General features: G+C 37.8%; 1 protein-coding gene across 1 annotated transcript; it reads right to left on the reverse strand.

The window, feature by feature from the left end:
* Window positions 1-1,757: 1,757 nt before the first annotated feature.
* GATM (glycine amidinotransferase (L-arginine:glycine amidinotransferase)) lies at window positions 1,758-14,122 on the reverse strand (the record flags this gene model as incomplete). Its single annotated transcript, XM_010293130.1, has 8 exons — window positions 1,758-2,054; window positions 4,053-4,169; window positions 4,271-4,334; window positions 5,830-5,994; window positions 6,286-6,423; window positions 7,666-7,856; window positions 8,755-8,950; window positions 13,904-14,122. Coding segments are annotated over 8 exons (1,203 nt in total), but the record flags the coding sequence as incomplete, so codon positions are not given.
* Between the last annotated feature and the right edge of the window lie 347 nt (window positions 14,123-14,469).

Consider the following 14,469-nt stretch of genomic DNA (forward strand, 5'->3'; position numbering starts at 1 on the left):
AGACATGCCCACCACTCCTTCCTCTCCTATCACCCTGAAGAAGAAGAAAGAAATGACTGGTCACATCAGAGCAGACAACAGTGTGTTTTCCAGAGAAAGGGAACATTAAGGTCATGGTACGTGCAGCACTTTCATCACTAGGGATCAATCATGTTCATTTAGGGTGAAAAAAGAAACTGTGGTCTTATACCACAATTGCTTGAGAAGAGCATATTGAGATAAGACAGAGCATTTGTAACATTCAGATAAAGCACCACTGCCCTGTCAAGTAGGGATCATGTATAACGTGATACAAAAATGTAGTCTCCTTGATCCTATAGGTATCAGAGGTGCATGTGTCCTGCTGCTAATCCACATTTAGCCAGAGTTTTGAATGGGTTCAGGTGTACCTTGTTATATCTTATGCCAGTACAAACACACCAACATCATTTCAGCATTACAGCACGCAGAACCTGCTATGCATGCTCCTCCACGCAGCTGTCCTGCTCCATCGTCAATATTGGAAACAAAAGCTTGGTTACAGGAAGACTCAGATGAATTTCCATTGTCTAAAAATCCTTGATTTTAAACCAAAGAGGGACTGTCCCTACATGGTCAAGTACTGGCAGCTGTCCCCTTAGCTCTTCCAGTCTGGCATACCTTAAAGCATTCTAGATTGTTGACATAGAACCTGTTTAGTCCTACCCAAATCTGGGTAGAATACTGCCATATGGCTTATATGTGAGCACATTATGCTTGATATCTTTTCTGTCAAGGTGCACTGCATTGTCTGACTTAACAGATTCCTACAACTTTGGTGAGGAATATCTGTTAGTGTTACTTCCTCTCACCAGTCGTACTTCTGTGCAAAACAGAAACATACTATATGAACAATATAGTAGAAGGGTTTCCTGCATTATACAAGTGTCTAAGATGTTACACATTTTATGGAAAAAAAAATCCACGTGTATTTTGTACATCTATCTGTATTCTACAAGCATGCACCCATTCACACTTTTCATGCTTACTCATTTTCAGAAGGGCAAGAAATTGAGAATGAAAAAAACTTTATTAGCATTAAAAGTACATATTCAATAATCAGTAGTCAAATTCCTTCACAGCATCTGGCATGTTTGATGCATCTTTCTGTATCTGCTACAGTTGGAGGAAGAAAGGGTTGTAAGATGTCAGAGGCTGAGGGGTAGAGGGGAGCTGGGGGGTTGTGTCTTTTTTTTTTTAAGTTCATGAAAACAATTCAAAGTGAAATCCGTACAAGCAGAATATTAGCTATCACTTGTACATTTAAAAGTCAAATAAAAAACAATTTCAGCAATACAAAAAGCAATATAAAAAACCATTCAGATGCATGACATGCATCAGAAGAAAAACGTAGAAGGACATGGCAAGTAAGTGAACATGTCTTAAAAGTTAAATCATACTGGAAATTCTCTGTAAATATCTGTATGGCTCAATATGAAAAACATTAAAATTACTTGGTTTCACAGAAGATCTGTACAGTTGCATCTACTTTAACTTCATTAAATACAAATATTAGAACAATAGACTGATTAAAAGGAGTAAGAAAAGTTCACACAAGTTTAACATTTCAAGCTGCCTATTAGATAGAATAACTAGACAGAGGTAAGTGTCCAACATTAGTGTCCAAGCTATTCTAGCAAGACCCTTTATCTATCTTGTCAAGTTTCTACATTCAAAGCCAATGTGAAAAGGATTCACAGGTGAAGGATGTCTTTCAAAAAGCTAGCCAGAAAACCTGTATTGCTGATGGAAGTAGTTTCAATTATACTGCTGAGAGTGAAGAGTATGTAAGAATAAATCAGTTACCAGACCACTGATCAAGTACTAGAACTCATGCAGTCATTTTAACAAAAGTTAAATTAATTTGTTCGTTTCCTATGCTTATTTTAGAAGTTGAACCATTGCTGTCTGGCTGGCTCATAACTAGTCAAAATAAGATTGCAGGGTACCACGGCGGCGGATATCACATGTCCAGCAATGGAAACCACCTCCCAATGAATTGGCATGGCGGATATTCACTTTAATTGTAGAAATGCCTGCAAGAAATGTACATTGCATACTTTAAAATTAAAATCTCAAATTCATGTGGTGAGCTTTGATCAGAACATTAGATAATGTTTTATCAGATCATATGGCTATATGCAAGTATGGAAAATATTTTCTACTCATTTGTTAAGAATGTGTTTTCCCAAATTCTAGGCAGATAACAAGCTAGGAACACAGCTGGCTTGTTTATTCCAGCGATACCCTCAGGAATATCCAGTGCCTGGAGCACAGCTGGTGTTTGATATGTTATGATGTGCCAGTAATAAAAAGAAAAATTCAGTTTTTGCAGTATGGGAAGAATTAGCTGAAATTCTGCTACAATATATGACCAGGGCATATTTACATAAATCTGTGAGAGCACTGAAGGTTCAGACACTGAATGCGCTCTTTCAAGCGCCTTTCAAGAAAAGAAGCATTCACAGTACAGAGCTCCACATCCCTCTTTCTCTGAAAGGAGGAATTATACTTAATTTATACTTAATATTATACTATTATACTTAATACCTAGGTTGAGCTTCCTCCCACTTCTTTTCAGCTCTGATGTTTCATCTGTGGCTCAGCTTATACAAAGTCCTGACAGATGGACTAGGATCAGAAGACTTTTGTTATGAAGTTTGCCTTTTTGCTTCTTGGTACTTGCAGGAGCAGCTCAGTAGAATCTATCATCTAGGTCAGCAATAGTTTTGTTCCCAGTAGACCCATCAGTAAGTCCTAGGAACTTATTGACCACAGGAGTTTATTTAGAACTCACACAGACTGTGAAGTTCAAGTGTGAAAGATGTCATGATTAGCATTAATAGCCTCATTTTTTAAACATTTCAAACATTTATAAATCCTCAGCTCCCTGGTCATGCAGAATCAAAACAACCTAAGATTGAAAAAGCTAAGTGATTCACTAAAGCTTGTATAGCCATCTTTATAAGCATATCAAAGAAGTAGATTGCATGGTTCTCACCTGCAATCATCTCAGATTTGAGGGAAGCTTCAATAAGTACACTCACATCCATGGCACCAACCCTTCTTCTAGGTTCACAGTTGCTATCTTCCACCTTTGGATCATTCTCTCCTTCCCATCATTTTTCTGCCTTTAAAGGAGTCTTTCAGTACTGGGGAGTGTTATCTTTTATTCTATAATACAACATTCCCTCACTTCCCTTTCTCATTTACCTACTAGTCTTCTTTCTACCCTGTCAACTTTTGCATCACCATGTACTTATCCTGCAGCAACAGTCAGCTGGCTGTAGCACCAAGCAATCTGGCTACCCTCCTACTAACCAACTATAACCAACTATGATCACAAGTAGATGTACCTATATCTTTCCCTCCCAGCAAGATGGAAGCAGTTGGATTAACTGCATGAGTTCAGACTTTCAAGTCTGTATTATTTGTCTTTGCAGTTAGCTGTGCATAATAAGACTTTAAGATTTTATATTCAATTACAGTTCTCCTGCCACTGCATATCTAAAGGAATTCCAACCTATCATGAGGTTACATCTCACAGGACTGAGATTTTCCATAAGTGATCAGAAATATCTGGATTAAGTGGTCTTAATTTGACAGTTTAAAGTACAATTAATTTGAAACTAGAAAAATCTGAAAGCATTTTGACAATGAGGGATAGCCAGCTCTACATCACTCAGCAATACGTGCACTCAGCCTCTCCAAGACAGATATTGACCTCCAAACTAAACAGACAAATTCAGATTAGAAAGCTCATTCAAAAGCATGCTAGCAGTAATTGCTACTCATACCTTTATTTGCTGCAAGCTGTAGGGGGCACAAGATCTAAGAAGCCCATATTCATATGGCTGAAGTATGCAGGAGAGAAATCACTGAATGATTCTTACTTGCTAATCCAATTGTTCGAGTACCTTTACCAGTGCTGGTGCTTTGACTACTTTAAGTGAAACCTTCATTCACCTTGATGTGTATAGCTGGTATCAAGGTAATTTTGTTTTAAGTATATGTCGAAATATGTTAAGACATACCCAGATTTTCAAACATCTTCTGAATTGATGTCTCATTGGCATCCACCATCACACGTTTCTCATCCAGCATTAGGACATTCATGGAGAGCCATTTAGAAGACATCCACAGTGGGTGATCTAAACACATGAGAATGAACCTTCTACTGTACCAATGTTGCCCCATGCTAATACTTTTAAGAATACTCTTGGAATTCTTAGAAAATAAAGAATGAATATACCATCTGGGATGAGTGGCACTGGGGGGTGAATCACAGTCCAACCTGCTTTCTTGAAGAGCTCGATCTGAAAGAGCAATTTAGTTAGATTCTAAACAGGGTTCTTAAAGTATCACATCATGTCCTCCAGCCTATGCCACATTTCCTCAGGCTACTTTAATATACATGACATCCCCTTCCCCCCATTTACTGCTCTTGCCCTCATTCAAGTACTATCTACAAATCCAGAATCCAGTTTTCATACAAGCATTTTTAAAGGCCTTTTCAAACTTTGCATACCGCTAGCATTTGTTTCTATATATGTTTTTATATATGCTAGGTATACTAGGATATGTTAAAGACAAAAGGTTACATGTGCAGTTTAGAGCCTGTGAAGTAAAGATATTAGTAACAGTGTAAAAGTATTAGATTATTTTTGGTATTATTTCTTCCCATATGACTGTAAAAGCCATTGATATGAATTACATTGCTATTTATAGAAACAAAAACACCACATAAAATCATATTTGCATCATGCTTCATAAAAAATGTAATATGTAGTTATTTAACAAAAAGAACAAAATAAAGGCGTCCTAGGAAATAATTTTTGTCTCTAAAGAATTACACAATTGAGTTAAAAATAAGAGGAGGATAATTTGGCTAAGGAGAATTGACTTTTCAACATCATTGCCTGAATACTTGGAAGAGCTCTTTATTCAAGCATTACCACGAGGTGGAGCTCCGATTCTGAAAACTCAATAACCAGCCTGGCCTGAGAGGATTTTAAAGACAAGTCCCCTTTCACCCATACCTCCCCACCCCATTTCCTGGTCATCCAGAACTGACAAATCAATTTTTATGAAAGCAAGCTGCACCTATCTTTTCTATCTACACTGACAGCAGTTTTCCATTAAAAGAGTCCCAGCACATGGGTTTAACATAAGGAGACCAAGAACCTCCTCTTGCAAGTAAGATTATGAAAAATAGAAGGGAAAAGGGGAGGGAAAAACTAGGATTGTTTTAAATATATATATATTCTCATAATGGATATTACAAGAGGCAGTAATTCAATGGGACCATTTGCATTGAAGCCACTTGCTGAGAAGAGACTAATACTGCTTCTGAGAGCTATGCTGTGCACATGGTTCCATCGTCTCTGCTGCATGAAGCTCTATCCCACTGATTCAGTATTGGCTCACCTAGTCCCATGTGGCTGTATAGCTCCTGAAATCACGGGCATCCTCACAAAAATCCTCAAGCACTGACAGTACAGGTAACATGTCTGTAACAAAGGTGAGCTCTTGCTCTCTGGAAGGCTTTCTGATCCGATTGCACTGTTTAGCAACATTAGCTTTTTCTCAGAGTGAAGTAGTAGGTTTTAATCCCTAAACCAATCTTGCCTCTTACCTACTCTTTAAAAAGTATTTCTCCTTCAGTTATTCAAAGCTGAATGCCTGAGCAACTACCAGCCTCCTGCCATTGGTACAGTTAACAATACCAAAGGAGAGACTTCCAAAATAAGAAAAGAGTGGGATTACTCATCTGAACAGCAGAAAACCCTCAATTTTTTTCAACACTCTTACCTGATGGCAGGGACGGTCTGGGTTAGAGAGCACAAGACCAGGTCCAATGATATTAAAAGTAGCATCAATGTGCATGGGATTAGGGTCCTTAAACGATATTATATGCACTCTATAGTCTGGTGCAAGATGTCGCCTCATCCATTCAATGCCCATGTAATTTGTAACCTGAAAACAGGACAAATTAAGTTTCACTAGGCTAGAATATAAACTGCATCCAAGCATAGTTTATCTACGGTCTTATTTAAGTAAATATTTAAAACCAAAATAGTGGAAGTTTGTGCCTTTAGCTAACCTTAGCTGTAAGACAGTCTCATCCTGCATATCAGACATTCTATAAATAGCAACTTCTTTTGTCAACACTATTATTTAATGTTGTTCAGGAATTTAAGACGACATAACTACAAATATCAATGACTAAGATAGATACCAAAACTGATGGAAGAAACCTTTGTTTACCTGGCTCCTTTGTACAAAGATATCTCTTCCAGCTCTAATGAAGTCAGCAGCATCAAAGCATGGCTCAAATTCAGTAGTTACAAATTTTCCCTGAGCAGCCAGTTTATGCCTATCTTCAATGGAGTGGATTGGATAATCCTAGTTATATAAAAAAAGAATAACAATTTGTCATTGGAGATGGTAAGGGAGAGTTTTCAAACTGTTTGCTACTGAAGAGTATTTTGAAATTAAGAAAATATATTTATATTAATAGCTAGTATGTTCCTTGGAGGTCGTTTGGTTTACTTGTTACTAGAATAAAAAAAAGAAAGCATAAATGTGGAAGCTCAAGTAAGAGGTTTTAAGTACATTCAAGAATACGTGATATGAGACAATAGTTATACTCTCTTCAGAGCCACTGTCCCTATAACATTCTGGCTTTTGGATCAAAAGTATTCATTACCAGTGGAGTAATGGAGCCCAACAAATCACCGCACAGTGACAGAAATACTGGAATGCAAGCTATTTGCTACCAAACGTAGACTCCCTACTGTTTCCACAGTTTAGAATTGAGCAGTACTTCCAACTAGATGGTAGATCTTCAGTAATTTAAATAGATTTTAGAATGAAACAATGCAATTAAGAAAAAATGAAGTGGGAAAAAACAGCACAAACAAAAACTACTGGGTTTTAGAACAGGCTCTGAAGTTTTCTAATACTGACAGATAACTTTAAGGTAATTTTGTTTAATAAAGACTTCTTTGCATCATCGATAAGAAGCCACTGTTCACAGAAAGCTACAATCATTCCATAACCAGCTGCATTTATTGCAGGTGTTCTTACCAAGGTCCTAATGCATTTGGGGCCTACAGGAAATTGTCCAAGTCAAAATTATTACAAAATAAAAATACTAAGAAAATATTCACTTAAATATTTGGAAAGTAAATATTCACAGTTTATGCAATCCATGCAAAACAAGGATTATGAGGGGTTTTTTCAGTGACAAAATATATATTCTCTCCCATTTTCCTGATACACTCAGGACATATGGACATTCTCAGGGAATCTGAATTCTTTAAAGTAATCTTTGTGATGTCTTTCTAGCATTCCTTCCTCTTTAGTAATGCTAAGTTATCAAAACAATTAAAAATCAGTAATCAAAACAATTCAAAGCAGACTTGAATTCAATAGGCACAACTTCCCGTTTCTTATTCCCTAATCGCACACACACAGTTTCACCAGGAAAGACTACAGAATATTTGCAGACATTAGAAAAGCCACAAATTTCCTGACTTGCTTTGTTCCACCCCCAATTTTGTGAAACCTAGATATCAGGTTGAAACAATTGATAAAATTCTGTATAACCAGAACTGAAGTTCTGAAGCAAAATAAGAACAATACCTGATCATAGAGTTCATCTGCCATTGTGGGTTTGGGGGCAGTTGTCCATTTAGCACCACAGTTGAAGTAATCTTTGATTATTCGTCTATACGCTCTGTACTCAAAGAACCGAGCACGCCAAGCCATAGGCGCTTCAATAATTTCATTTCCCACCACCAACAGGATGTCTCTTGGCATAGCAGCATACATACCTGAAAGGACAAAGGCCATTAACCTATGAGACAAATATGCTTTTCTCAGCTCTTTCAGGTTATTCACTTTTCATTCTCCTTTTTACCATTACTTCTATCCAAAAGACTGGCAAAAAGCATCTTTGCAGAAGTCAGGAAACCAGCACATAATTTGAGGTCCTTACATTCTTTAGTAAGTTTTGAAAGTGACTTTTTTTTGTTCAAAATACATGCAAAAAAATTTGCTACAAAGCCTCACTCATAACAGCTTCCTGGCTAGATAAGAGCCATCCACAATCTACAAGCCTCCGTTTCATAATTTGCTTAATGTAAATTAACTAGACAAATTCCTGTGAATTACTCAGAGAACTTTAAAAGGTGATGATGGGTAGCAAGTTTTCCAAGTGGACCTCATTTCTTTATATGCGATCCTTTTAAAGAGCAATAGCACAGAAGAGGAATTTGATGCTACACAGATGTAGTGCAGGAAGCAGTCCCATTAGACTTTTCACTATTATTATCTGTTCCCTAATGAATTTGAATTACTCTAGAACAACTTAAGAATACATTTGACATGAAAGGAGCCTGGAGACTATGCTTGATGCAAAACTGAGTATGAGCCAGTGGGCTCTCATGGCAAATAACCAAAGCCATATGGTGCTATACAAGGAAGAATGTGGCCAATAGGTAAACATCTTTCATTAGGAAGTCCATGCAGCACTGAAACAGGTCAGCAAACCAGGTGGCAGAATCCCAGTTCCTGGAGATTTTCGAAGTCATAGCTACATAAAGCCATCACTGACCTCATCTAGCACTGGCAATAATCCTGCTCCAAGCAAGAAGGTAGACTAGAGGACATCCAGGAGGTCTCAGACAAGAGCTAAACAGCCAAGGCTTTCCGCAATGGAAGAACATTTACCTGTAGACTCAAAGTCAGGTGTTTCATACTTCACAGACCAGTCAATTGGATCAGGCCTCTTAACAATTACACCCTCCCTTTTCAAAATATTGCACATCTCTTCAATTTCAGCAATAGCTTTTTTTAAGTGGTCTTTGGGGAAGCTCTGGCCTCCAAATTTCTGATAAAATCCCCAATACTTTTCATATGTGTTTGCCTAAAACAAAAGAACAGGTAAGTGACAAAGAATAAGCATCAGTTACTTTGGCAGAGTGAAATAGGTGCATAATAAACAATTCTTAATGTTCAAAGTTTCTTGTTCCTTCACTGACTTCCCATTGTTTTGTATGCATTATGACCCTAACACATCATAGTGTGCCTTATATTTTATTTCTGCAATATTTTTAAGAGTTGCTAAGAATTGTTAATGCCCTGATGATTCTTTTAAAACAAAGGGGTGAGAGAGGAGGGGGAAAAAAAAAAAACAAAAGAAAACAAAAGGGAGAACCTTCAGTGTTCCAGATAAACGCTCAATTATTCCTGGTTAAGAATCCCTATCCTGCTAGCACTCTGCTGTCTTTATTTTTTGTCTTTACTACTTCTATTTATACACGCCATTGGCAAGGTTTCACTCAGATGTTTTGATGTGCATGTGTGTCCAGTCATTAAACTTATGTAAGTGCAGATGTTAGACTAGTTGTGAATGGATGATGTCTTCACAAATACTTACATACAGTAACAAAGTTAAATTTCAGCTTATGTTCTAAGGTGTCTCATTGAACTAGCAGATAGTTTCAGTACTGCTGACAGACTGTACATGTGTCATGATGCCCAAGAAAAACAGCCCTCTGAGGAAGAGCAGCAAAAAAGATGGGAAAGACATTCAGGAATATGGAGAGGCTAGTGCACATTTCATTCCCACTTGCAAGTTTCATTTGACTTTTAGATGGGCTTTTCAGGATATTTAATTTCCTCGTATTTTTGAACATAGACGGATCGGTCGCTTATATTACTTGTTTCTACTGATGGAAATACTATTATAAGTAATGTAATAAATCTCCCTAGAATTCTCTTCCTCTCTTTAGCCATAACCCTACAGAAAGTCTCATTATTTATCAAATCACAGATGAAAACTAAGAGACTACATTACACTTCAGTTAATTTTTAGTGGCTAGTATTGCCAAGTGGCCATGAAAAATTTGGTCCTTATTACACTAGACTTGTACAAACACAGCAAACCCTATAGACTCTGTTATTTAGTAAGGCTAGCAGACATGTTTTTAAAGTAAAACAACCTTAAGCTCATCTGCAAAACACATACATCAGTAGTCATCTTGTTAAAATCCCACTTTGGTACTGTCACAGTGGTGACATCAGAAATCAGAAATTCTAAGGGCATCCCAAGTACAGGTAACATGCCTTGTTGGCTAGAAGAGGCCATACTTCAGGTACAGCGGCAGTCTAGAAAATGCAAGAGATACTAAATTCACCTGTCAGGGTTGGATTAAAACAAGTACAACATTTACAGGCCTAAATCCTCTGCTCCTGAAATCCTGTGATAAGCTTCTCAAATTAAGAACTAATTCAAAATAATGTCCTAATTCTCATGGTTAAGAAAATCCAGATACATAATCAAAACCAATTATGCTGCTTCAGTTCAGTGTACCTTTGAAAGTACTTCATTCAGATTTATAAGCTGTGAAACCAGCAGTTTTGATGGGTCTCTGCTAACACTAACGTGACAGAAGAACAAGTGCATATTGAGCCCTTCTGGAACAGCAGCAGAAGGGATCAGGAACAGGTGAGCAAGTGGTCAGGCCTTCCTTCTACCAAAGAGAGTCCTGCTCATTCAGGCAGCAGGAGTGACAGCAATGGGACACAGGAGAACCTGCCTGCCCAAACATGAGGTTATTTCCTGACACTGCAGTGCTGACTACTTTCTAGAAAAAAACATTTATGTTTGTCATAAAAAACACAAATACAATTATGTTCCTATTGTGCTAGTACTGTCAGTGAGCCCCAAGGAGGCAAGGCCATTCATCTGAAGGCATGCCTGACCTCCTTTAAAATCCATGCTATTCATGGTATTCTCTACTATTTCTGGACATTTGCCCTCATGCTAGAGAGGTGAGATGGAAGAGAAAATTCAACCTTTTAGACATCCTTAACATTTATGTGGAGAGCCCAGGCAAAGGTCTCGGCATGGCCATCCTACTCCTCCACTGCTGAAGGTTGTTCCCAACCTTTTTGAAGGAATTTATTCTTTTTCTCTAAGGGAGGTCTTGGGTAATTTGATCACCTCAGACTCGCCAGCTGTTCAGAAGTCACATGCAGATCATATGAAGTGCCTAGCATTCCTATGGAATCCTGTTCTGCTAATGAGACAAATTTGTCCTAAGCTAGTTATTTTCAGAGCCACCCATGATGCATTTGAGTATTACTAATTCCTAAGAGCTGCAGCTCCCCTCTTCACCAGGTGTCCTCTAATATTGCTCTTTTTCAAACCTGAGAAATTATACTTGTCTTGCACTAATATGATGGCATAATCTCAAAGTTATGACAGAGTAAGGGTTAACACCATAACACCACTCACATTCCCTACCTTCTGAATAACGGCGAAAAAGGTGTATGACTGGAACGTCTGTTTAATCCCAATTCAGGGTTGAGATTTCAGGTCCCTTTGATCATATACATATAACTCACTTCAGACTGTTCAAAAAGTACCACAGTCAGGACACAGAAAAGAGCTTTAAATAATCTCCTCAATGCATCTTATAACCTACTGTCAGAGTACCTGAGAAACTGTAGCAGCATTTAAGAAAAACCCTTTCTTTTCAGAAAGAAATTTAAGAATGTGCTGTAAGGAAAAGATTATCTTTAAGAAACAGCAGAATTACTCCCTATAGTTGCTACATATTTTAAATATTTGTTGTGGAAAATAATTAACATTATCAATGTTAACACTCTCAAGCTGTACCTTAAAGCTAGTAATGACAGTTATTAAATTTAGGACATTAAAACAGAAATTCAGATCAAAATGCTTTTGTCTGATTCAGTAGTAAACACTTCCCCCCAGCTTCTCACTCAAGATACAATGATCTGTGGTAATAACGGAGTAATAACACCAAAGTAATAACACCAGTATTATTCACAAAATATACTGAAAAACATTGCAGAGTACAAAGCTATAAAGCTCAACTGTTTGACTGTCAACTGCCTCAGAAGACTATATCTGAACTGTGAGATTTTTTGACCAAAGCACTAATTCAAAAAGGGCGTCTTCCTACTTAGTGTAGTTGTTAACCTCCTAGTTAAGATTTCCCACATTTCCTAACAGTGTATTTACCCATACATAACCTACATAGCCCATGTCAAGCTTGCAAAAGGATATGCAATAATGTGTCAGCTCATTAATATTCATCCGATATGTAGGGCTCCCTATTCAGTTCTTTCCTTCATCCTTATGCCAAGCACATCATACCTACATCACAGCAAAAAGGCTTGTGTATACCAAAACAACATCTCAAAGTACAGGAGAACGCTGAATACAGCCATACTTCTGCACTTAAACATTTTGTAAACAAACATGCATACAATCCTAAAACACAACTTAGAAGTACCTCAAAGCAAGTATTTACCAAAAGTATTATGATTTGAGATGTGTTTTTTTTTAAAGCATCTCAGGTCCAAAGCCTCAATTTTTTCCTTATATAACTCAAATTTGCTAGTTTTAAACTGCAGTTTTTATAACCAGTGACCCTCATTCATACTTGTCAGAAGGCATGTGATAATGTTACAATGTAACAAAGTTAAACTTTTTTCCTTACTCTTGTTGTACATTCACCATGGCAGTTTTAAGTACATGAAGGTACACACATGTATATTAGAAATGCTAATCCTCATCCGCTTCTTTTTCTGAAGCTGCTAGAGTATCTTTGGAGTGACTGAAAGAGGATTCCAGAAGTTGGTAACTGATCTTCTGCTTTAAAGGAGTAAATACAAGTCATAATGAATTCTTCATTGCACTCGCTGGGGCCAAGGTATCATCTCAAATGTCTCAATGCAAGTCAAATGATTACTTTTCTATCTGGGGATTAGAATTACCAAGCTGCAGTAATTCAGTCACACTCCTCCAAACAGTTTTTCCCAGAGTCTAAAGAAAAACATACAAATGGAAAGGGGGCTGGGGGAAAAGAAGTCTTCTCCACAAGTACATCCAAATCTTCCTCTAAACTACCATTCCCAACACTTTAAACATATTTTCAGTATCTTTGTTTGCCATTCCTTCAATGTCAGATCTGAAGAATTCCCTTTCTTTTTCTAACTGAGGTCTTCAGGTCAACTTTGTCAAGATATCCCTTAAAATTTTACTAACGTCTCTTGAACAGAAGTAGTGCGCCAGCTCATTTTCCTATGACAGCCACAGATTACATGCTGCCTTGAAGGCAGTACTGTACTGTAACACTGGAAGAGAACAATTCAAGATCGTACCCACAAATGCAGGTAACAACACATACTTCACAACTTTGAAGTCCAGGTAAATTACACAATCTGGAGGAAGACCATTGTTTGAATGTTCCTGTTCTAAAATACAACATTTCAGAAAACAAAGAAATGTGAATTTATTTAGGTTGCTGTTGTAGTTTTAGGCACAGAAAAACCCTGAAAAACAGAGGAGTATGCATTTCCATACACCACTTACTGTAGCACATAGGAGTTCCAGTGAGCTATTTTAAACAGAACAGTCCTGCTAGTCAACAGTTATAGAACTCAATCTTTCTCAAACTACTAAGTAGAAAACTACACTTTTTTCCCAAGTGGTAACACTACCTAGTTTTGAGCCCAGTTAAACTTTCCATCACATCTATCAACTATCTTAAATGCTAGGGTGTGTATTTTGATAGCATCAGGGCTATACTACTAGAGCAGATTGTATATATTACAGATTGTCTCTACTGCTGACTTCTGTTAAAACAGCCAACTCTGGTCAAAGTGGAAAGAAAAAGCATATCCCCCACGAATGTGGCTACATTTCACAGATGTAAACAACCAGTTTGAAAGAAGAATCCTCAAGAGTAAAGACCACACCTTATGCACTGTAAAGCCTAAGCAAATTGTATATATAAAAATCACATTATTTCCTATTTAAGGTTGTGTTTTTATTGTTTACCTTAACCTCCACAGAAAAAGGCGGGACACAAGCATTTTCAGCTCTTCCTACAATGACCTCTTCCAGTGGGTCCCATTCATTGTATGAGGATACAGGACAGTCCTTAGGCACAGGGCTAGCAGCCTTGTTGTCATCAGCAGTACAGGTGTTCTGCGAGGCTGTAGCTGCCTGGGTGCTCTGGAAAGATCGCTGCACCCATCCTGTAAAGGCTCTTCCAAGCTTAAAATAAAAATAAGAATGAGAATTATGTTTCCCTTACAAAAGGCAAAAAGCAATGGGTCACTGCCTTACACTGTAATCCCAAAGCAAAGTTGATTATTTTGAGCATTAACAGAAACACACTGTTACAGCCATTCTAATTTATTCACAGCCTACTAGATGCTTAAAGGACAATTTGCCTTTTAAAATACACACCGTTGTGCTCATAGGAACACAGTATTGACAGTGGCGACTGGAGTCACTGAACTCCGTACTGCTGAGTTGGGAGGATGCACGGGTAAGCCTCACTCAAAAAAGCCCGTAGTCATCCTGCGCCCGCCCACCACCACACGGAGCACACCCACACC

Source organism: Phaethon lepturus, unplaced genomic scaffold (assembly GCF_000687285.1).
Source record: "Phaethon lepturus isolate BGI_N335 unplaced genomic scaffold, ASM68728v1 scaffold17650, whole genome shotgun sequence".
Taxonomy (NCBI): Eukaryota; Metazoa; Chordata; class Aves; order Phaethontiformes; family Phaethontidae; genus Phaethon; species Phaethon lepturus.